The sequence below is a fragment of the Eptesicus fuscus genome, chromosome 5 (genome assembly GCF_027574615.1).
Source record: "Eptesicus fuscus isolate TK198812 chromosome 5, DD_ASM_mEF_20220401, whole genome shotgun sequence".
Taxonomy (NCBI): Eukaryota; Metazoa; Chordata; class Mammalia; order Chiroptera; family Vespertilionidae; genus Eptesicus; species Eptesicus fuscus.
Window position 1 is genome coordinate 53,436,078 of NC_072477.1, and position 22,824 is coordinate 53,458,901.

At 36.7% G+C, this 22,824-nt stretch overlaps 1 protein-coding gene across 5 annotated transcripts in view; it reads left to right on the forward strand.

Annotated features, from left to right (window-relative positions):
* The window catches only part of NEDD4 (NEDD4 E3 ubiquitin protein ligase), a 118,684-nt gene that overhangs the window by 59,440 nt on the left and 36,420 nt on the right, over positions 1 to 22,824 (forward strand). For 3 of the 5 annotated variants that reach the window (XM_008143175.3, XM_008143171.3, XM_054716208.1), the window contains 3 exons: positions 15,191 to 15,241; positions 16,602 to 16,663; positions 19,097 to 19,199. The exons of 1 other annotated variant lie outside the window; for it this stretch is intronic. In XM_008143175.3, the coding sequence (XP_008141397.1) occupies positions 15,191 to 15,241; positions 16,602 to 16,663; positions 19,097 to 19,199 (216 nt within the window). The remainder of the gene's footprint in view (positions 1 to 15,190; positions 15,242 to 16,601; positions 16,664 to 19,096; positions 19,200 to 22,824) is intronic. One more of the 5 variants, XM_054716209.1, reaches the window with a different exon arrangement.

The following is a 22,824-nucleotide window of genomic DNA, read 5'->3' on the forward strand; positions in this document are numbered from 1 at the left end:
ACCTTTACCTTTTGTACCAAGACTGAAAGACTGAACCCTCTCAAAGAGTCACAGAGCTTAATGGAAACTCAAGTCATCTTCAAAGCAAATGAGTTTAACAAGTATTTATCAGAAATAGAATATGTGCCTGCTGTAAGTGGCAAATATTATTCCTGGCATGGATGAGTTTATAATTTAGATGAGAAGACAGCATAAACCATTGAAATAAACAACCAAAGTACAATAATGTGTAATATTTAATAATATTCAAATACTTACTTCAGGCAGGTGAGCACCTAAGGTCTGAGATATGTGGTTGCCTGTATAATTTTAAACCAGCTTTAATTTTTATCCAGAGAACACATGTGCCTATTTTTTAAATCAGGTATTATTTCTTTGAAGATTTCTCTGTTCTCTCTGCCTCTTGGATTGATCTGATAATTTCCTATTCTCTCTTGTTTTCTGTCTCTTTGCCTCCTTATCCTATTTTCAGGAATATTTCCTTCAAGTTTATCTTCTTTAATTTTAAAATTTTGGTTATTTTAATTCCTATAGTTTTATCTTGTTTTGTGGTGATTCGATGTTTTTATTCTTATTTTACAAATACAATATATATATATTACTGCTGGTATCTTCATTGAAACATTAAAATATAATGCTATCTATTGGGGGAGCATGCTGGAACATTCATGACCTAGTTAATAGGAGTTTCATTTAGTGGTTCTGGTCTGTATTGAAAACAGTTTGCCCAAATCTGCTTGGTACGTATTAAATCTAAGAATGTTCAAACAATTCACTACCGGTATTACAAAATGAGCAACTAATTGAAAGACTGTTCTAGACAGAATTTGCTAATGGAGTTTAACAACTGTATTGAATAAATGCTATTGTTTATTTTAGAATATTTTATTTCAGGTTTGCTTTGTTTTGAAATGGGTCCTACATTGTCTCTGGGTCCTGTGGGTCACTTTGTGGTTATTGTTGCTTGTTTCTTGTTGTTATTGGACATTTTCCTCCAGGAGTCCAGTGGACCTTGCTGTCTGTCCACATTTGAGAAGGAGTCACTGAAGTGAACTGGAGGCTCTGTAGTTGTGTGGTGTGGGCCTTCGCAACTAGTGGGCTTCCTTGTAGGGAGACCTGTAACTCAGCATCTGGAGGTCTTTTCTCAGAGATCAGTTTGTTTCTCCAGAAAAGGCACTCCCAGTGATTAGCCCGTTATGTTTGCTAGCCATGGAAATGAAGGTGACTTCTTTCTATAGGTTCTGAAACTGAGTTAATTCAGGATAAAAGATGCCTTAAAAGTAATATTTACTTACCAAATTCTTAAGGCCTGATGATAATTTAAATAATTTACAGTAAGTGAGGGGCCTGGTTTCATACCTGTTGTCTGAAATGTATTGAATACATTCTATAAGTGAAGATACTCCTAGAAAGACTAAATTAAATGTTCTTTATAATAGAATATACGGTTTCCTTAACATAGTTCCCAACCTTTTACATTTCTTGGCAATACAGTTAAATGTAAGTGTGCATGCCTGTCACTCTGAGGAAGAGAGTAGACCTATTAAAAATGGGTTTGGAAGGAAAAAGAGACCATAATAACCCTCTACTAGAATGTACTATTGCATGCTCACTGCCACCAGAACTTAAAACTTCAACTATGATATTTTTAATTTGGAGAAAATCCTGCTGTATGCTTGTAAACTCTTAACCCTCTATGTGTATCTGTAAAACTTTAAACCAGGTAACATATATTATACACTTTTCAAACAGCTCTCTGAGATAGTAGTTATCTCCACAGATGAAATAAGGAACAAGCTCAGAAAAGTTAAAATGACTTACTCAAGATCATAAATCTAGTCAATGTCATATATAGGCCAATATTCAGGTCTGTTATATGTTCTACAGCACTTTTCTGCAGCATCACAAGCCAGGAGGACTTTCATGCTACCCTGAAGCAGGAGGAATCCACAAAATAAAGCTGCTTAGGGCAGGTTATTCTAGTAAAAGTAGCATCAGAAAGAAAGAAGTGAGAATTGTTTAAAGGAAAATTTCCACCTGGACTCACTATCATCTGATAATGAACTTTTATACTCTGCAGAACATGTAATCCAATCAAGTCCTTTCTTATTGCCATTGGTGAATGAAAGCTACATTCAAGGATTATTGTTTGAGCACATTTTTACTAGAGAACCAGTTTATTTTTCAAGTATTTTTTCTATTCTTCTGACTTATGACTCAATATTTATCATTGTGCTGTTCTTTCTGATTGTTTTTATTGATCAAATAACACATACTGTGTGTTTCTACCTCCTAAAACACTGTTTATGAATTTCATTCGTATGTTCTTTTTCTTCAGTAACTATTATAAACTACCTAAATCATTATAAACTACCTATATATATATTTTTAAAGTATTGGAAACTTTCAGACACACACAAAGGTGGGAAGATTAATGCATCGAGCCCCCTTGTGTGTCTCCAGTGAACCCCCAGTTTCAAAGTTATCAACATTTTGACAATCATTGTCATTCATCTCCTCTCCTCCGCTATTGTTTTTTTCCCTTTGGGTGACTTCTCAGGAGCACCCCTGAAAAGCTTAACTCAACCTTTCCTTAGGTATGATAAACCGACCTATTTTTAAAAAAGGTGGTGGGGGGAATTATGATTCTGAACACAGAAGCGTGAATAAATCAGTCAGCTCAGGGGAGCTTTCTGAATCCCAGGGCAAGAACTAAACACAAAATCTTAAAACCAGAAAGTACTGTTTCACTAAAAGATTTTCTAGAACTCCATCTGTGAAGTACAGTGGCCAGTAACCACATGTGGCTATTGAGATTTTAATTAATTTAAATTAAATCACATTTAAAATTCTGAACCTCATTTGCACTACCCACATTTTAAGTGCTCACATGTGATTAGTAGCTACTGCACTGCACTGCACAGCACGATATAGAATAGCCATTATTGCAGAAAGTTCTGTTGCCCAGGGCTCCTCAACATTCTGTTTGAGAAGCAAAGCGTTGATGCCCCTGTAACTTTGACAGTGCTCTAATGTATTGAGGAAGGTACCTAAAGCTACAGTGCGTGGGAGCTGTGGATACTGAAGGAGGGGAGCCACATCCAATGGCCTTATTTTTCTCCACTGGCACCTGTCTTGCTGTTTAAGCAAGAAAAATTTGGCTTTAAAGGGATCTTTTGAGTTCTTATTTTCTTAAACAACAGTAACCCACACCCCCCCCTCCTTTTTCCTGTTTTCATTGATATATTATATTCTTGAATAAAAATTATGAGTCTCCAACCGTGGGAGAAATTTTAAAAACTGCTTATAGGTGAGGGAAACTTATATTTGACCAGATGATCAGGTCATTAAATTGTAAGAATAATCAGTTTCTACTTCTGAAATGTCTTTTTTTTAACTGAGAAGAGATTATTCATTTCAAAAAGTAAAAAGTATTAAACATTTTATTCTACAACTACATTAGTAGTCTTGTACCAAGGACTAACTAACAACAACAAACAAATAAACAAACAAACAAACAAAAACAGAGCAAAGAAAGAAAAAAAAGAAAAGAAAAATTACTTTGGGAATCATTTGAGATTTTGTTGTTTAGAGGTATTCTTTGGCCAGTCCTTTTGGGTCTTCTCCCAATAAGCTCATTTTACCGACAATAAACCTTTGAATGTATTTGCCAGTCACTGTGCACCATTTGTGCTTAATACTATTTGTTGATGATTAGGGGAAATACTAATGAAATTCCAACAAGCAGATTTTGCTTTTAAAATGTCTTTTGTTGTGAAATGCAAAAGAGTTGGCGACATCGTCCCAACTTTTGATGGGGCAGTCTAAGCCAGGAAGGCAAAGAACCTATATAATATAATTTGAAATTAATTTAGATATTAATTAAAGTAGAAGGATTGGAGAGTTGAAATGATTGTAACTTCAAGACTGCTTGCTCATGAATCAAAGAGTTTGCAGGAGGATCGTCTCATTAAAGTGGTCTGTAGCCTGAAGACTTGGATTTGTCAACAGAGTTCTCCAGACTGCTGGCTGCTGTTTCATACACTGGAGAAACATAGTCAGTATAAAGTTCAGAGATTTATAAACTTCAGCTTCAGTTACCGTATTTTCCGGCGTATAAGACGACTGGGCGTATAAGATTTTCCTGGGTTAAAAAGTTGTCTTATACGCCGGAAAATACGGTACCTTCAAAGATGATTAAACTGGAATTTGGAGGAGTTAATCTAGCAAGTAACCTAACAATGAGCTAAATAGTGACTTCCTTCTATGTGCAAGGCGTTGCAAGGCCCTGCACAATATGGCAAAACTTAGGAATTCTTTTTAACCTTCCCTTTTCACATTGTTTAAGCATCCTTAGATTATATTTAAATGAACAAATGAGGTAGTTTTATCTGAATCTAAGTCTACGTGAGTTGTGGATTTCACCTCTCATGGGTGTATTTTTTTTTTAAATTTGTGGGTAGTATCAATAGGAGATTAGGGTTGTAATCCCATGAGACTTGAATAATAGAGTTTCACACAAAATATTGTCAACCTACCAACTCTGTGCAGATTCCACATGGTGCCAGGGATGGGAGAGTGGCTCGTGGTCACTAGAGGGCAGAAAAAGTCAGGAAGAGATGGGGAAGCCTGGGGAGAAGTGTCGGGAAAGCTTGCTGTGCTCCTTCATAAGGAAAACAACCTCTTACAACTCAAGAAAATACAGTTCAGTCCCAGAGGCAGGAAAGCCAGTAAATGATCCAGGAACTGGGCCATAGTCACAGCAGTGAGAAATGTGGTCAGGGGATCGATAAACCAGTCTGCGTCCGCACATTACCAGCCCATCACACTCATGGCAGAGGACTAAGTTCAAGTCCAGGTTGAAAAGGCAGTCAGATTGTAGGGAGTGGAGCAAGGCGTTTAACCCTTTTGATGATTTCTCTAATGCGGTTCCATACTGACCCTCATGGGTTGGGCAAGTGGTACTTTAAGTTGCAGGGAAACCTGATAACCATCTTTTGATATCGGAGCACTTCCTGTCATATTGCTGAGTTGGTTTTATAACGTTAGAACTATCACTCTTTTCTTCCCGGTAAGTTCTCTTCACATCGTAGAGTACTTCCTCGGATCTAAATAGCTAGTTTTTACAAAGGAGAGATTAATTGATATAAAGATGATACAATTTTCTAATAAGTCAGGCCATTTCCATTTTTAAAAATTAATAATTTAGAATTTACCTCTAGTTACTAAATACCCATAAAGGCAGGGTGGGATAGGGATAAAACAAAGAATAAAAGTTATCCCTAACTCTTCTATATACATCCATAGCATTCTGTATTTTTACTTCAGTTTTTGCACACATTCTAATTACAGGTGCATGTTTGTCAAGCAGGCAGGATTGTACGCTTCATGACATCAGGAACATTCTCCCACATTTAGCATAGAGCCTGCCTATAGAAGCCAATCACTAACATTTGTTGACCTCACAGAATTTATAATGCTATTGGAGTGGAAGGGAACTGTAACACAGATGTTAAAAGATACAAGATGAAGTAGAATTTCAGAGGAGAAAATTAACACTTTAGTCTCATCAAGAAAATTCTCATTAAAATGGCATTTAGCTGGGCCTCATATGTGGCTAGGATTTACACAGGAGAGAGAGAGAGAGAGAGAGAGAGAGAGAGAGAGAGAGAGAGAGGAGAGAGAGAGAGAGAGGAGACAGAGAGAGACGTTCCAGAGAGCAGAAGTGAGAGCAAAGGCATCATATTTTACTGGGGAGGCTTATATTAATAGGTAAGACTGCAAGATAGATTGGAAAAACACGTATGGATGGCCTAGAATCCCATGCTAAGGAATTTATAGTTTTCGATCTGGGCCAATGTTTTTGAAAAGTATTCCTATCCAGTCCGTAAGATACCTCATATAAAACCTATCCCATTGACAAATACGTTTGCCTAATGCTACATGCTATATTTCTTGGAATGTCACAATGCACACCAATAAAGTTAAGTTCCTAAAGTCCTACAGGAAATAAACTTTTGAACTTCCTTTAACCAAGTATTTCCCAAATATGTGACCACCTTTGGACTCTTTTAGTATCCAGCAAATCTATTATTCCTCAGAGCACACTTGGGAAATGATGTTTATGCAATAGCCAGTCTTCAAAGGTTTTGAAAAGAGGATTGCCGTAATTGGAAAATATGTTTATATTTTTACACCTTGAGCTAGAAAGAAAAGCAAATGTATAGATACCTGATTCATTTTGCTTCTTCTAGAGGGGTTTATCTTTGTCTTAATTTACATTGTGTGTTATCTTAAAACGACCAAGTTCATTTGGAAGTAGGCAGGATAAACAGATAAATTTAGATGCCCTGCTTATTCATGTTCAGCTGTTACTAATCATTGCGTACTCTTCCTAGTTTTCTCCAAGGATTAAATGGAGATGTGGTTCCCAAGGTGTGACTATTGGATCCGATGCATGAGCATTACCTGAGAACGTGTAAGAACGGAACGCTCTCAGGCCCCATCCCAGACCTGCTGAATTAGACATTCTGGGGGGGAGGCCCAGCGCTCTGTCCTTAGAAGGCCTTCCAGATGATTCTGACACACACGGAAGCTGGGAAACCACTTGCAATGGCTAACCCAAACCTTAGGTTAGGTTGAGAGCAGAAGCTTCTAGACACTTCTTCATCTGCCATAGCCTCTGTGTAACTACTTTAAAGTAATCACAGTATTTTAAGTTCATCTTCACCTGCTTACTTGTTTACAAATTAAATATCTGAGATTTTTGCACAGCTTTTTGGTTTCTTAGAATTAAAGTCACTGGATCTTTCTCATTGTGACAGCCATCTGCTAAATTTGTTCCTCATTTAGATTATAGATACAATTCCTCAGAGAATATTAGCTTCCAGAGCTTCAAAGTTTACCTTTTCTTTCCCTGGGAGCTTGGCAGACATCCCTCAAAGGAAAAAAACAAAAGTAGCATCCTAAGTAAGTGGCACAGTAGGCGCGCTGTGTCTGTTGATTTTCAATCAAGAATGAATATTTTTCTCTCTGAGGGGAAGAGCCTTTTATCCCTTTTATCAATTATGTAACTGTGGGTATTTCCTGGTTAAATTATAACTTTATACATGAGTCTTTTTTCATTTTCCTTTGTTTAGAAATATAAATTTGAAACAATGGGAAACCTTGATGAGCCTCTCCCCTTTTTTGAGGAGGGGAGAAAAGTTGTAATAAATGCAAAACTTCCTTCTCACCTGTCTAGTCCTCTAGTTAAGGGGCATTCAATACAATTGCTTCTAAAAGTATGTTGGAGATAATAAACTTTACTTTAGAAAATAATTATAAAATCTAGTTCATGTTTGATAAAGCACAACCTGATTCCTATTGCTTCAGATCCCTCTCTTTTGTAGCATATTAAAAATGTGATTATATTTGAAAGTCCTCACAGTAAATGATAAACTAACTTTAAAGCATGTAGCAATAAAGGAACTTGTCAAGGTAAATCACCGGTTTTCTCAAGTTTGTGGTGATTATAAAGTGGAGACTTCCAAAAAAACTGAAATTCAGAGAAGAACTCAAACTGAAACTGATTTAGACAGAGGTTTCTCCTGGCTCCCTCCCTACCCCTGTTTAGTAGGAAAAAAAAAAAAAATTCCTTTAAAAATGTGATGGTTGCTAGGACTGTAGAACGCATGTTCCCAACTTTTCAAGCAGTATGAAGCTATTGTCAGAGAACAAGTACAGTTTGTGTCTTACAGTTAAATCTACCAGGCAGGCTGGCCAGCTGAGCAAATCACACGGTTGGGACGCTGAATGTTTGTTTTAAGAAAAGACATCCGGTTTCCATAGCACTATGATTTTATAGCATAGATCAGATTATACTGTTTATTTAGCTAACACCATTTTCCCCTCAACCTACTGAAAAGATTGAATCAATAAATCTTGAACTCTTAAAAAAATGTTTAAAATAAGCATGTCACAGCATAGAGTGAGTCTGTATGTGAGAAGGAAGGTAGAAGCTATGCCAATGAAATTTTACTTAATAAGATTTGTATACATTAGAAAAAAGCTAAATTTAGAATAGTTTTCACAATCCTTTTTTCTATTTATAATGTCTAGGATGTAGTATGAAACCATGTAGTGTGGATTTTGAGAGGATGTTCATGAAAATAATAGTTCTTATAAAATTTTAGAAGCAGAAAATATGTGATTCCTTCTTTTTAAAAATACTATAAATGGGTCCATTCATATAAGTTCTGCTTATTTATCCTTTGTCAAAATATTGACTTTCCAAATGTTCAAATCAAGAAAATGTTTAACCTCTTAACTCATAAATAGTTTAAATTCTACTTTACACAATTAGGTTTTCAGATAATTTTACTTTTAGTATCCCAGCTTTGAGCTTTTAACTCTACTTAGTCTTTTATGATCTCTAAAATATCTCTTGACTTAATTTAAATAGTATGATTAACAATGGCTTGAACATATTTATAGCTATACATTTATTTTGTTTCTTTTTTACTGCTTGCCCCAATTTATTTTCTTAGTGACCTATGACATTTTCACTGAGAGAATTTGAATACAGTTGTGTGAAGACAGTAGTTATTGATATTGAGTAAGATATTAATTCAAATACAGACTTCTTGATCTTGAATCTTTGATCTTGATTTTATCTTTGAAAACTTGCTTTTGGGCTTACTCAGGACATTATTTCCTTCTGTAACACCCAGTCAGTCAGTCAGTCATTGAGATCTGTTTCCATTTCAGATTAGTTCAGATGAGTTCATTGTAGACTTTATTATTATACAAAATAAAAGTTATCTTGGGTATAAATGCAAAATGATAAATATAAGTTCATTCATTGAGGCATTGTTTGTAATAGCAAAAGATTAGAAGCAGCCTAAATGTCTATGCATAGGGAGGGAACTAGTTAAATAAATGTTGGCATTCCTTTCAGTGGCATACTATTCAGCCACCGGTGAGGTAAAGCATCTTTGTGGACTGATATGGGACAAGGTCCTAGAGATATTGTTAAAAGGGGAAAATGTAATATGCATAACAGTATGTCAAAGAAATATCTGAAGGGATGTCCAGACTGAAAAAATGGACTGCTATTGCCTTTTGGAAGGACAGCGGGTGAGTTAGATAGCTGGAGGCTAGAAACCCTTTTTTTCTTTCTTTTCAATTTTGTACCCAGTATAACCTCTGTTTTAAAATTACTTTTAAAAATCATCCTGATTAGAAAAGTGCTGATAAGTAAGTCTAAAAACATAAACTATACTATATTTAGCACTCATGAATAAAATGCATTTTTACTGATTAAAATGAAAAGTGGGATATTACAGCAGAAAACTTGGGCAAGGTTGTTTGGCTCTGGTTATGAGGAAGTGATTCTTCCTTTAATATTTTACTTTTTACTGTAGATTTATCCTGGGAAATTATTTGTAACTCAGATTTAATGGAAACTCTTTTGAAAGCCAAGTATTCTTCAAAGCTATGACACTTGAACTTACCTGTCTTAAAATTCTGATTTTTTTGTAATAAAGCACTGTCTTCAGTCATTATTCAGCCTTATCAAAATTAGTAACAGTTTGTCCTCCTAAACTTAGAGTCATTTGTAGTTTTAATTGAAGTTTTGCAAAACAAGTTGGTTGGATTTTTCTCTTTTCATATTCTAAAAATTGATTTAAGAAACTGCAATTCTTATCTTTAAAATATTTTTTAAAACGTATTTACTGACTAAACTGCCTACTACAGTTTAAAATTGCCTGCTGTTCTGAATTATTTCGTAAATTTTCAAGCATTCTTAAATTAGTTATATTTTACTAAATGCAAATTTGCTTTATGAAGTAAGTGGCATGCAGTTCGAATATAAGAAATAACTCTTGCAAAGAAATGCTTGATATTCAGAATCTGGAACAATTGGTTGGCTAGGGAAAAATTAATGAGCATCACAGACTGACTTGCTTTCACAGGAATGAATTTAAAACTATTGCTGGTGATTTTTTTTTTTGGTACATGGAAAAAGAACTTCTAATTATTGTCCATATTTATAGCAACCATATGTCCCAGACTTTGCAATATAGTTCCTCGTTTCATATTCTCCATCTCCTTAGAATAGGCATGTTGATTTCTAGCTTGGAAAGTGTGTTCATTCTTCTAATAGAAAGATAATTCTTTGGAATCATTTCACTTTAAGTAGAAGTTAAGAAACTCCTTTCAGATCCCTTGTTTCAAAGAAGGAAGATGTAAAGAAGATATGTTGCAAGACATTTTGAAAATACATCTTTATATACCAGAGTGACCTGAGACATGGAAATTTTCATTATGTGGGATTCTTGTTCTGTGCTTTTGTTCACAGAATGCAATCAATGAACAAGGAGTATGGAGCAACAATATATGGGATGAAATTTCTTTTCTTTCCTGCAGTGCCCAGGCACTGCCTCTGCAATGAAGACTGAATACTGAGGGAAGATGTATAAGTTAAGAGTTTTTAAGAAATAAGGAACACAATAAACACATGAAATGATATTCAATATAATTGGCCAATGTGGAAATGCTAACAAAGCCACAATGAGATACCACTTCACATCCACTAGGAGGGCTATTATACAAAATATAGGTGGTAATTAATGTTGGCAAAGATATGGAGAAATCGAAACATTCTTATAGTGCTGGTGGGGATATAAAATGGCGCAGCCATTTTAGAGAGTCTGGCCAGTTCCCTGAAAGGTTAAACAGCAATTCCACTCCTAAGTATATACTCAAGAGAAATGAAAATATATGTTAACACAAAAACTTGTACTCCAATGTTCATAGCAGCATCTATCTATAAAAGGCTGAGCGACCGTTCGACCAGCCAGTAGCTATGACGCGCAATGACCACCAGGGGGCAGACACTCAACGCAGGAGCTGCTGAGCTGTGGTCACTTGGCAGCAGAGGTTCTCGGGAGACCCACCCAGAACCAGAGAGGAGGGGGCCTAATTCTGGGGTGCGTCACCCAAGAACTGCCCTCTTGCAATCCAGGGCCCCTCAGGAATGTTGGAGAGCTGTTTTCAGCCTGATCCCTGCAGGCCAGGCCAAGGGACCCCACATGCCAGAGGGACCCTGCTCACTCCGCAGATGCCCTTTGAGCTGTGGCACCACCACAGGTGTGGCTGGCCGGGGAGGGACTGCGGGAGGTTGGCTCCAGGGTGTGTCCAGCCCTTCTCGCCCGGTCCTGCCCCACCGGCCACCTTCTAATTAATTTCCTTTCAATGTGCACAAATCCATGCACCGGGGCACTAGTTATTTATAATAGCCAAAACATGGAACCCTCAGCTGATAAATGGATAAATAAATGTGGTACATCCATATAATATTCAGCAATAAAAGAAAGGGATGAAGTACTGATACTTGCTACAACATGAATGAACCTTGAAAGCATTATAGTACATGAAAGAAGTAAGGCATAAAGGACTACTACTCATTTTATTACTCCATTTATTTATTTATTTATTTATTTATATTATTTTTTAAAAGCTTTTTTTATTGATTTCAGAGAGAAAGGGAGAGGAAGAGAGAGAAACATCAATGATGAGAGAGAATCATTGATTGTCTGCCTCCTGCATGACCCTATAGGGATTGAGCCCACAAACCCAGGCATGTGCCCTTGACCGAAATCAAACCCAGGACCCTTCAGTCTGCAGACCACTGCTCTATCCACTGAGCCAAACCAGTGAGGGCTATGACTCTATTTATATAAAATGTCCAGAATAGGCAAACCCATAAATATGGAAAGTAAATTGGTGGTTGCCTAGGCCAGGAAATAGGGAGGAAATGGGTATGGGTTTTCTTTTTGGGGTGATAAAAATGTTTTAAAATTATACATTTTGAGGAGGTGAATTGTATAGGATGTGAATTATATCTGAATATTTCAAAAAGGTGGAGAAGGAGTCTTTTGTTACTGGTTGAGACAGTTTGTTTCATATCTTTTTATCAGTGGTTCACAAAGACAGTTTTGTCACCCCAAAACAAATGCCAGGAGACATTTTTGGTTGTCACAACTGGAGGAGGAATGGTACTAGCATCTAGTGGGTAGAGTTCAGGGATGTTGTTAAATATCCTTCAATACATAGGACAGCCCTCACACACAAAAATTATCTGGCTAAAATTGTCAGTAGTGGCCAAGTTGAGAAATCTTGTTCTATAACTGCGTTACTCAAGTGATAATTTACCACAGCCATGTCTTTTAAGCAGTGCAAGGTTATGGATCATCAGAGAGGCATTCATTATATTCACTTTACTAAGGGCAAGGCTATTCAATAAGAGTGAATCCAAAAGAAAGGGTTTTATTTTTTATCTGGTTATGTCTAAACTTAAGTTAGATAATTCAATTAACCAAAATATTTTATTCCTCAGTCATCCTGGTTGAGATTTTGCTATATTTTGTTATACTAGTATTTTACTTTCTTACTTAAAGATTCTTAAAGGTCAAGTTTATGGAGTATAACATCTACTTGTGATAAATACAGGAATAAAAAAACATGCCATACAACAGCCTTAAAGGTATAATTAAAAGTTAACTTTTCTATTTCAAAAATTATTGTCATCTTTTGTTCTGGAATAGGAATATGGCCCTAAGCTAAGCTAGTATGTTAGGCTTAAATGTCCAGCCATGCTCCTTTTATTATTTGTACCTGTTTGAAATTCCCATAGACTGGTCCAGAGGAAAGAGAGCAGGGAGTTCATTATAGAATCCTTCATTTCAAATGTAACAGCTAACACTTACTGAATGCTTACTATATGCTGGGTTTTATGTAGGGCATTTTATTTTATTTTTAAATATATTTTTATTGATTTCAGAAAGGAAGGGAGAAATAGAAACATCAATGATGAGAGAGAATCATTGATGGGCTGCCTCCTGCATGCCCCTTCTTGGAGATCGAGCCCACAATCCCAGCATGTGCCCTGACCAGGAATTGAACCGTCACCTCCTGGTTCATAGATCAACGCTCAGCCACTGAGCCACACTGGCTGGGCATATGCAGAGTACTTTACATATATTATCTCACTTAATTCTAACAAAACCCTATTAGGTAGATATGATTATTCCTGTTCTTCTAGAAGCGTCTCTCTTATTGTTGTTCTGTGGTCTTATACTACTGTTATTCTGAGAGTTCTCTTCTCCATCATTCTCTTTGCTTCTCTCCTGCTTTGAATCTCCTATACCTGCCCTTTCTATGATGAACTCCCTCATTTTGGTGTCTTGTATCCATTGGTTATACTTATATGCATACATACAAGTCCTTCGGTTGATCTCTTACAGCCCCCCCCCCCGCCCCCCCGCCAACTTCCCCTGCCTTCCTGCTGTAGTTTGACATTCTGTTCAATACTTCTTTGCCTCTGTATCTATTTTTTCCCCATTTCTTGCCTTTAAAAAATCTTGCTTCTGCAAACTAGAAATAAACATATAATAACAAAAAATGTTTGAGTCCCAATTTCAATGTCCAACAGTTCTGAGTCCCCGTTTCAATGTCAAACAGTTCCTTATGTGTACATGTCAGCAATGATATCTGGATGGTGGGCACATGGTGGCAATGCAGGTCCAACCCTCTCTGATTTGGTCCTGGGAAACCTGCATCGACGCACAGCTGCTGACTGCTAGCGTGACAAGGCGTCGCCAGTGTCTTCCATCTCTGGACTGTTTCTCCTCTTGTCTTCATGGTTGGAGCAGTCCTGTCAATTCCTCTCTGTTGCAGGAATCCACATGGTCTTGGAGTTGTTTTCTGAAAATATACAAACATATTCTCGACCAAAGTTAATAAAGGAATCTCTTCTATATAATTGATTTGGGATCCTTTTTATTTTTGCCCAAACGATTTTTCTTTGTCTTATTTAGACACCATGTGTGTTTTTCATGGGTATCTTGCTGTGTTAGCATTACAAATGAAAATTAATTTTGTAAAGTAAAAATTTTCTAGGTGTAATTTACTTATAGGATATTTTTCCTTACATGACATTACCCTACTATCCCCCCTTTTTTTGATTAATGGAGGCTTCTGTAAATTTTTTAATGCAGTCTTGATAACTTTAAATTTTAATTTTTTTGCACAAAAATATGACTGCTTTAGGTTCACTGCATGTTCAGGAATTTTACCATGAGATGAACTACCAATAGAAATTTTAGTTACTACTTTAGGAACAGCTTTTTGTCCAGTACAATTAAATTTTCTTGAATATTCACTTATTTCAATTAGCCTATTTAAATTAATCTGAAAACTTGATTACTATTTTACTGTCAAATTTAATACTCTACCAACAATCTTTTTTACCCTGTAAATATTAGTGGAAAGGATTATTTGCATTCTTGAGTAGGCCCTGAGCATTCCTGGTGCTAGGTTGGATTTAGATATAGGGCAGCTGCTGTCGGCCAAGTCTCTGTCTGTTACCTGGGTCCTGATCTGAGCTGGGCCAAGTCTTTGTCTGTCACCTGTGTCCCGATCTGAGCTGGGCGTGGGAAGCAAAGCAGCCATGGGGGCAGGAGACCTCCCTCAGAAGGGGTGAGGGTTCAGGCCCCTGCAAGGTTGGGGGGGTGAGGGTCTGTGCCCCACCTCTGTTGACCCCCAAGTTCTATCCTGATGACCCCTTTGCAACTGTGCCTGTATTAGGTTGTTCCTTCCCTGAGGAATCTTACCCGTCTCTGGCTAACCAGCCATCCTCCGGGGCCAAGCAGGGTGATGCGAGGTTCAGTTCTGTCTCCTTGGTAGCCTATGCCCCTGTGGCCTCCACGCCCAGCACCTGCCTTGGGATCCCCTCGCCTGCTGGTGAGGCCCCAGCACTGATCACATATCTCGTGGAACTCAGGCTTCTTCTCCAGGGAGGGCCCAGCTCACGCCATTGGGCGAGAGACAGATCCATGGCACCAGCCACCACGAGGCTTCAAGCTCAGCATGAACAGAAAGCTCAGGCAACAGCTGAGGGCATTTGGACTGTGAGAAGAGGGTCCCTCTTTACAAAAAAAGGCAAGAGGGGCCAATATAGAATGCTCAAGTGCCTTTCCAGTGCCTTAATTCCTTCTGAACTTTTACTTTTCTATTGATATTATATAGGATTGAAAAAAAAACAAAACCTTTTACATTTTTTTGGTGAATCATGGCAGTAGCTCATCAAAATTTTATAAAAGGATTAAGCATATTACTAATCTTATTTTTTCTTTTTCTCTTGTAGACAAGAGATGATTTTCTAGGTCAAGTGGATGTTCCTCTTTACCCATTACCGGTTAGTATAAATGTTCATGGTTTTACTTTTTATGTTTATTGTTTTTACTTTAATAAGTACATAAAAATACACAATGTAATTAATATAAATATTTGATTTCTAAAATATATACTGATGTAATTTCTTGAGTATATTATTTTCTGAAAACATATCTCAATTTTCTGTTTTAATTTTATCTTACATGAACCCCAGTAAGAAACAGAGCCATTGAAGTTTGTTGACATGAAAACATTGTTTGAGGAACATCAGTTTGAAAATATTCTATTAAATAACTTAGAATGGGGAGATAGATTATAACAATATAGACATGAAATCTGGACCAAGCATATACCAATGGAGGAAAACAGATTCAGGAAACATTTTATAATAAAACTATATTGGATCAAGTTTCTGACAGGGGGGTTAAAAATGAATAAAAAATCACAGATAATACAGGTTGAACGTGGGTGATAAGGGTGGTATCTCAAATAGAGAAGTTAGGAGGAAAAGCCCTTTTGTTTTGAAATATGATAGATATATTTATTTTTTTACCATAGTGAATTTCAGTAGAAAACAAGAAAAATGAAAATTTAAACGTGGGCAGCTGACAGAGATGTGAAAATAAATTGTGTAGGGAAAAGGGGCTAGAAGAATTGAGAGAGATCAATGTCGAGGTAACAGCAGAATCTGTGAGAATGATTGGCTGTCGAAATAAGAGAGAGGAAAGCACTGAAGGCAAACACTGACCCTCAGATAGCCTGGGTCTGTCAGAGGAGGAGACACAGACAAGGAGAGACAGCAAAGAACCAAGTAAAACAATGTCATGAGAATTCAAGAGTTCCATGATTGAATGTGTAGTTAACAATGCAAACTGCAACAGGGAATAAAGGATAATAAAAAAGGCTGCTGAACTTAATAAGAAAAAGAAATAATGCTTCTTTACTATGCCAGTCTTTTGAGATATTTTTGGCTTTCTCCCGCCTTCAGAGATTACAAGCTTTTAATAATACATTGAATTCAGTCTTATTTTCCATGCTGTTTACTTTTTCATTCTCCTAGAATTGTCGCTCTGCTCTAACCAGGCCAACTTTCTGACATGGCATATTCCACTAACCACCCTACTGTTTTTTCACTTCCTACCCTATTTTTGGCTCCACAACACACCTGTTCAGCTAGTTTTAGACTGAGTTGTGATGCCGGTTGCAATTCCTATGGTGCAGAAAAGTGAAAGCACTATTGATTGTAACCATTTCATCTAAAGCTACTTTTTTCCCTCAGTTCTAACTTAAGTTATGCCTTAAGTCATAGTTCATGAATAGTCTTGAAAAGTACATATTTTGGTGTTCTAGATACGTCTTGAAAACCCACTGTTTTATTCTAGACAGAAAATCCAAGAATGGAGAGACCCTATACATTTAAGGATTTTGTTCTTCACCCAAGAAGGTCAGTAACTATAAAATAATAACATATTAAGTTTTTAAAGAATTTCTTCATTATACCTTATAACCACTTTGAAAATTCAGAGTTTAAACCTTTGTAAATAAGCTACTTCTAAATATTTTATTATTTTTCGAAAGTTTTATTGTTATATCTGATTACAGAGTAATATATGCATAATACAGAAGTTACATATATTATGTAATATATATTATATAATATATACATAATACAGAAAAGTGATCACACCCCTTTGGGAAAGATTTGTCCCCCTAATACTTATCAGACTAAAAGGCTAAAATTTATCATTTTATATTGATTTTGTATTGTAAAATGTATGTAATTTTGTCACACTATGCTTTAAAAAATCACAAACATCAGTTTATCTAAAACTAATATCCGACTTGACATGCACAAAACCAATTTCAGAAAAATCGAACTACATTTTGCATACATTACTAGTAATTAAAAAAGGTATTTCATAAAATTTAAATGTTTAGATAAAATAACATGAGTAAAGACTGGAATCTAAAACCCATAATTTCATTTTCCTAAGTTAAATTACTTGATAGTTATCAAAATGCTAAAGTTTAAGCTCCTTTTGATCCTCTGTACCACGTAGTCAAGTCTCGTCAGGACAGGAGTGAGGACTGAACTGTCAGAAAGGTCAAAGTAAAGCAGAGGAAGGACATCTGTGAAAACAGTGTGTGCCTTGTTTTTAAAACTAGAAAATACTTTTGAAAAGCATACAATGGGAACTTAGCAAATTTTTTTTCACTTAAAAATTATTTTTAAAAGTTACTCTTTGCAATATAAATATTAAAGAAAAAGGGACAGTGCTCTCTGGCTATTAATATTTACTTTCTCTAAGAGAAGTCACATATTTAAATTCTATAAAAGTCCTGGAATACAAATCTCTTTTCTTCCTTTAATTTTAGACTGATTATGACATCTGCACACCAAGAATAACTAAATAAATATTTCTTCTTGTATTTGATTGTCCTAGTAGCCTGCTTTTCAATTTGTCAAATGCTTTCTAGTATCCTTATCTTTGAAAACTATAACAGTTTACATCTTCTGTCTGCACTGGATGTTATTGCAAGTGCAGAAAGAACTTTATTTAGATAGAAAATGAACTTTATTCAGATAGAAAACGAACTATATTCCCGGTTTGTTTGTTTTTTAAGCCCCATTAAGTCCAAACCCACAGACTTATTATCTAGATGGAAAGATATGAAACCTATCATTGCAGAGAAACTCTTCTATTAAACATTGTCAGGGCAAGATTTCTGTATCTGTCTTTTATATCAATAAGTCGGTGTTCACAGCCCCTTCAATATGGTGACAGGCCACCGTTAGTGGCCTTGGAAATAAGCATCAGGGATTTTATTGACCACTCAGGAAAGGTCCATTATCAAGTCCATGAGAACTAGACACAGAGGAACAACTAAAAAGATTAAGGGGTCACCGGAGAGGCGTATTTCTTGAAGACAGAATAAAAGAATTAGGACTCTTGTCTAGAAAGACAAAGGCTAATTGTTACATAACTGATATCTATAAAAATCACCCAAAAAATCTATATAGAAAGGTGGGAAAAGCAAAGATTTCTTAAGTAAATAGGATGTTAACATTGATGGGGGCAATAAGTCTTAAGTTAGAAGCTTAAGGAAGACAGGTTTAAAAAAATTTAAATATTAATACAGTGGGAAGCAACCTTTAGCTTAGACAACTAATTATTCAAAGAGGTGATAACAATATGAAAACAGATTAGGTAAATTAGTGTATGGCAGATTCAAATAGCTGTCAAAGAAAGACGTATTGTACGTTTCAGATGGTCATCAGGCTTTGCTCTTCCCTCTCCCATCATCTTATACGATGTGGTAGATTAGTATCTCGAAATCACATCTCTGGGGATGCCTTTCCCCATCTCCAGAATTCTGTGGATTCACAGAGTAGGCAAAATAAAACCTCAAGTTCGCTTGTTTCACCTGGACCTCATCATCTAGGCCATCACCACCTCCTTTATGTACCCTATAATCCAGCCAAACTCAAGTACAGCCATTCCCTTAATTGCACCCTAGGTTTCCCATCTATTTCCTTGTTTTTGCTCTTTTATACATTCAGATGCCTTTCCCTTCACTGCCACAGATCAAAACCTTCCCCAATCTTTGAGGCCCAACTCAAATGCCAACTTGTCTTTCAAACTCTCTCTGATCTTTAGCTTAAACTTCCTGAGTATCTAATTTATCTCATGACAATTATTTATATATGTATGTTCCTTTTGTTCCACCATGTATTCCTTTTCCTAGATATCTTCTGCAGTGGAACTTGTCTTTGAGTCTCCTCTAGTAGCTAGTGGGTGTTCAATAAACTCTTAGTAAATGAATGCTTTTCTCCTAGTTGTTAAAGTTTTGTGAATAATTATTTTCTTTTCTACAGTCACAAATCAAGAGTTAAAGGTTATCTGAGATTAAAAATGACTTATTTACCTAAAACCAGTGGCTCAGAAGAAGATAACGAAGAACAGGCTGAGGAATTAGAGGTGAGATTTTATAAATATTTGGTTAAACTAAAAATGAAATACCTAATTCCTTAGTATTCTGTGAAGAAAAAATAACTTTATACTATGTGTGATATAAATTATTTACCTGGATATTTATTTACTTTAGCCCACCATGTATTTCTTTCTTCTAAGAGTATTTCTGTAGAATGAATGGCCATTATAAATGGAATTTTTAAAGGTTAAAGAATAGAGTGTTTATAAATGAAAGCATTTATCATAATTAAGTCATTAACTGTTTCTAGTTTTTTGGTTTTCTAAACCATGTCATTTTCCACTTCATTAAAAAAACTCTATAAGTTAAATACATGGAAATTTGAGGAAACTCTACTATTAGGAACTTTTTAATGAAATGTAATTTCTTTTCCTATCATGGTTGGAGAGGGGACTCAGAGGAAGGAAGGGAATGAGAAAGAGAGGAGAGAATTCACGTGATCTACTAGGCCACATTTATTTGGGGCAAATAGAATTTAACAACTTTCATGGATGACAGAATAAGAGGAAGTCCAAGTCAAGTATTTGGGCAGAACTACATACACCTGAGGTGCGTGAAGAAGAAGCTGGCCCAGCCGATGTGGCTCCGTGGTTGAGTGTCTACCCATGAACCAGGAGGTCACTATTCGATTCTCGGTCAGGGCACATGCCTGGGTTACGGGCTCGATCCCCACTGCCTCCATTGATCAGGAGGCAGCTGACCAATGATTCTCTGTCATCATTGATTTTTCTATCTCTCTCTTCCTCTTCCTTCCTCTCTTTGAAGTCAATAAAAACATATTAAAAAAAAAGAAGAAGAGGCCGAGAGTATGTATTTGGAATAGAATTGGTCTGGGAATTGGAGAGTGGACTCCTAGTTGCAAGGTCTGCTATGAGCCAGCCCAGTGATGGAGTCCCTGAACTTCTCTGGACCTCAGGCTCTTTATTTGTGGATTGACAGGGTGGGGTCAGATGAGCTCTAGGGGTTCTTCCAGCAAAAAATTAATGATTTGAAAAAAGGAGAAAAAACACCTGCTCCTTGAGGTTCCCATTGCAGGAACATTATCATCAAAAGATAGCACATAGTGTATTGGCACCAACTTGCTTGGGAGGGTTTGTGTGTGAGTGTGTATGTATAGGGTGTGTGTGTGTGTGTGTGTGTCTCCCTCAACAGCCATGCCTCTTTGCCTGAGGGTCTGGCTAGATCATCAGAAGAACCTGAGGAACCTCCCCAAGGACTGGGCTCTACCTCACAAACGCACATACCTTGAGAAGGGGAAGAAAGCTCGAGAATAAGCAGTGCTTTTGCTTCAGAACTTTCAGGGAATTTTTTATATACACAAATGGGGAGTCTGAAATAATGGAAAGAATTTTTTGTCTTTGAGTCATCCTATATAATAAAACCCTAATATGCAAATTGACCGAATGATGGAATGACCGGTCGCTATGATGCGCACTGACCACCAGGGGGAAGATGCTTAATGCAGGAGCTGCCCCCTGGTGGTCAGTGCGCTCCCAAAGGGGGAGCGCTGCTCAGCCAGAAGCCGGGCTCATGGCTGGCAAGCGCAGCGGCGGTGGAGGGAGCCTCTCCCACCTCTGCTATAGGCGGGCAGTAAGGAGCAAGGGGTCCTGGACTGCGAGAGCCCCGGACTGTGAGAGGGATGTCTGACTGCCGGCTTAGGCCCAATACCTGGGGGGATCGGGCCTAAGCCGGCAGGCATACATCCCCCGATGGTTCCCAGACTGTGAGAGGGCGCAAGCCGGGCTGAGGGACCCCCACTGCATGATTTTTGTGCACCGGGCCTCCAATAGAATATAATTAGCCCTTTGTTTGACCGTCAAAGAACTTGGTGTCCTTTCTTATGTCTATAACCACTTATTTGATTACCTTTTTATCTTTTTAGTTTTTCTCTGATTTATCATATAATAATCACTTAAAAGTTTTAAGGTATTTACTGCATCAAAGTTTCTGACATTTTGGTGCACAGGCTATTTTGCATAATGAAATTCTGTTTGAAATGAAGGCTGTCTGCTGTAAAGAAAGAAAATTCTTTATTTAGTAACTTTTAAAAAAATTAACAGCATTTTATTATTTAGTAACCTGCTCCAAGTTCTGCCCACACGCACATATCACAGGTACCTTATTCACAGCTGAGTTTCTGTGGGCTGAGCTGCTTCACTTCATTTGTGGTCTCCTGTCTCAATGTTTGAATTCCCTCAGAATGCACCTTATAATTTCAGTAGATGTAAGCGTGTAGGAGTTTATTTATGAAAGGCCCTAGGAATTCAAACACATGAATCTGTGCTTATTTATGTTCTTGTAGCTAATGACCAGGGAAGTCTTGCCTTTGACATCTAGTTTGTGACTGAATGTACACAATTCTACTATTTAAAGAAAACAATGGTAATCTTCATAAGAGGCTCACTCCAAGGCAGTTAGTATTCCTTAGTAAGATGAAGTCTGGCTATAAAGATATTATGTAACATTTTATTTTTGTACCCCTTGCAACTGTTGATTTGGGTGTACTAGTATGTATTTCACAAGATTAACATACAGTGTTGGCTGTAGCTCTGAATGCTTTGTTTCTGGCCTTTGACTCCATTAAATTGTGGGCAGTTGCATCTTAGCTTTGAGGTTAGTAATTAAATATCATTCATTGATACTTAGAAAATTATTCTGTGAGGAAAATTAGCTGATACATGTTTAATATGAAGGCATTATATAAAAATTAGAACTCAGTCTTTCTAAACAATGTTAAAATGTACAACTGTACTTTTTCAAACTTGAAACAGGCTTTTTAAAAAGGGTTCTTAAGTTAGTTTTTCCTTCTCCTTGGGTTTGTTTAGATAGCATAAATTCAATAAGCGACCTTTAAGAGAGAAATCTTTAAAAAGATTTTAACTATTTTCTGATACCATATTCCTAGCTCTGACTATTTTTACAGTTCTTTAAAGCAGTAACAAGGACCATTTTATTAATAATAGTCATTAATTTGCAGAAAAATAATCAGTAACCATATTAAACAAAATACTTGCTAGTCTTTTTTTGAGAGTAAAATATAAAAACTCAACTCACATGCTTTTGAAATTTAAACTGGAGAAATAAATTTTAATTTAATATATGCAAGGCTAAATTTTAGGTTTGTTGATCCTATATTATGATTATTTAAATGAAAGGAGAGAGATAAAAGGAAGGTAAACATAAATGGAGAGAAAAAGTAAGAGGATAGAGGGGAGGAACAGAACAGAGTTTGGGCATTAAAAAATAATAAAGCAATGCCAATTCCCATAGAAGAGGTAAAAAGGAAAACATAACAAAGAGGAAGAAAGAAAGGGAGTCCTTGTTCCTTCCCATCCACATTCCTTTCCCCAGAATAATTCTTTCAGTCTTCCTCTCCCTCTGCTTCTCACCTTCTGTTCTGCCTCAGGCTTTCACAGCCCCCTCCAAGCTAACAGGAAGAGCCCAGCCTTGCTGTAGAAACCTGTTGCCAGAAAAGACTCCTTTCCTCCCAGCTCTTCTCCCTGATCCCTCAATTTTAGATCCATTTTTCAATATAGAAGAATTCTCTTCCATCTTCTCAGCCATCAATTGGTTGACAAACCACAGTCTTTTAGTGTATCTTTTTCCTCTCAG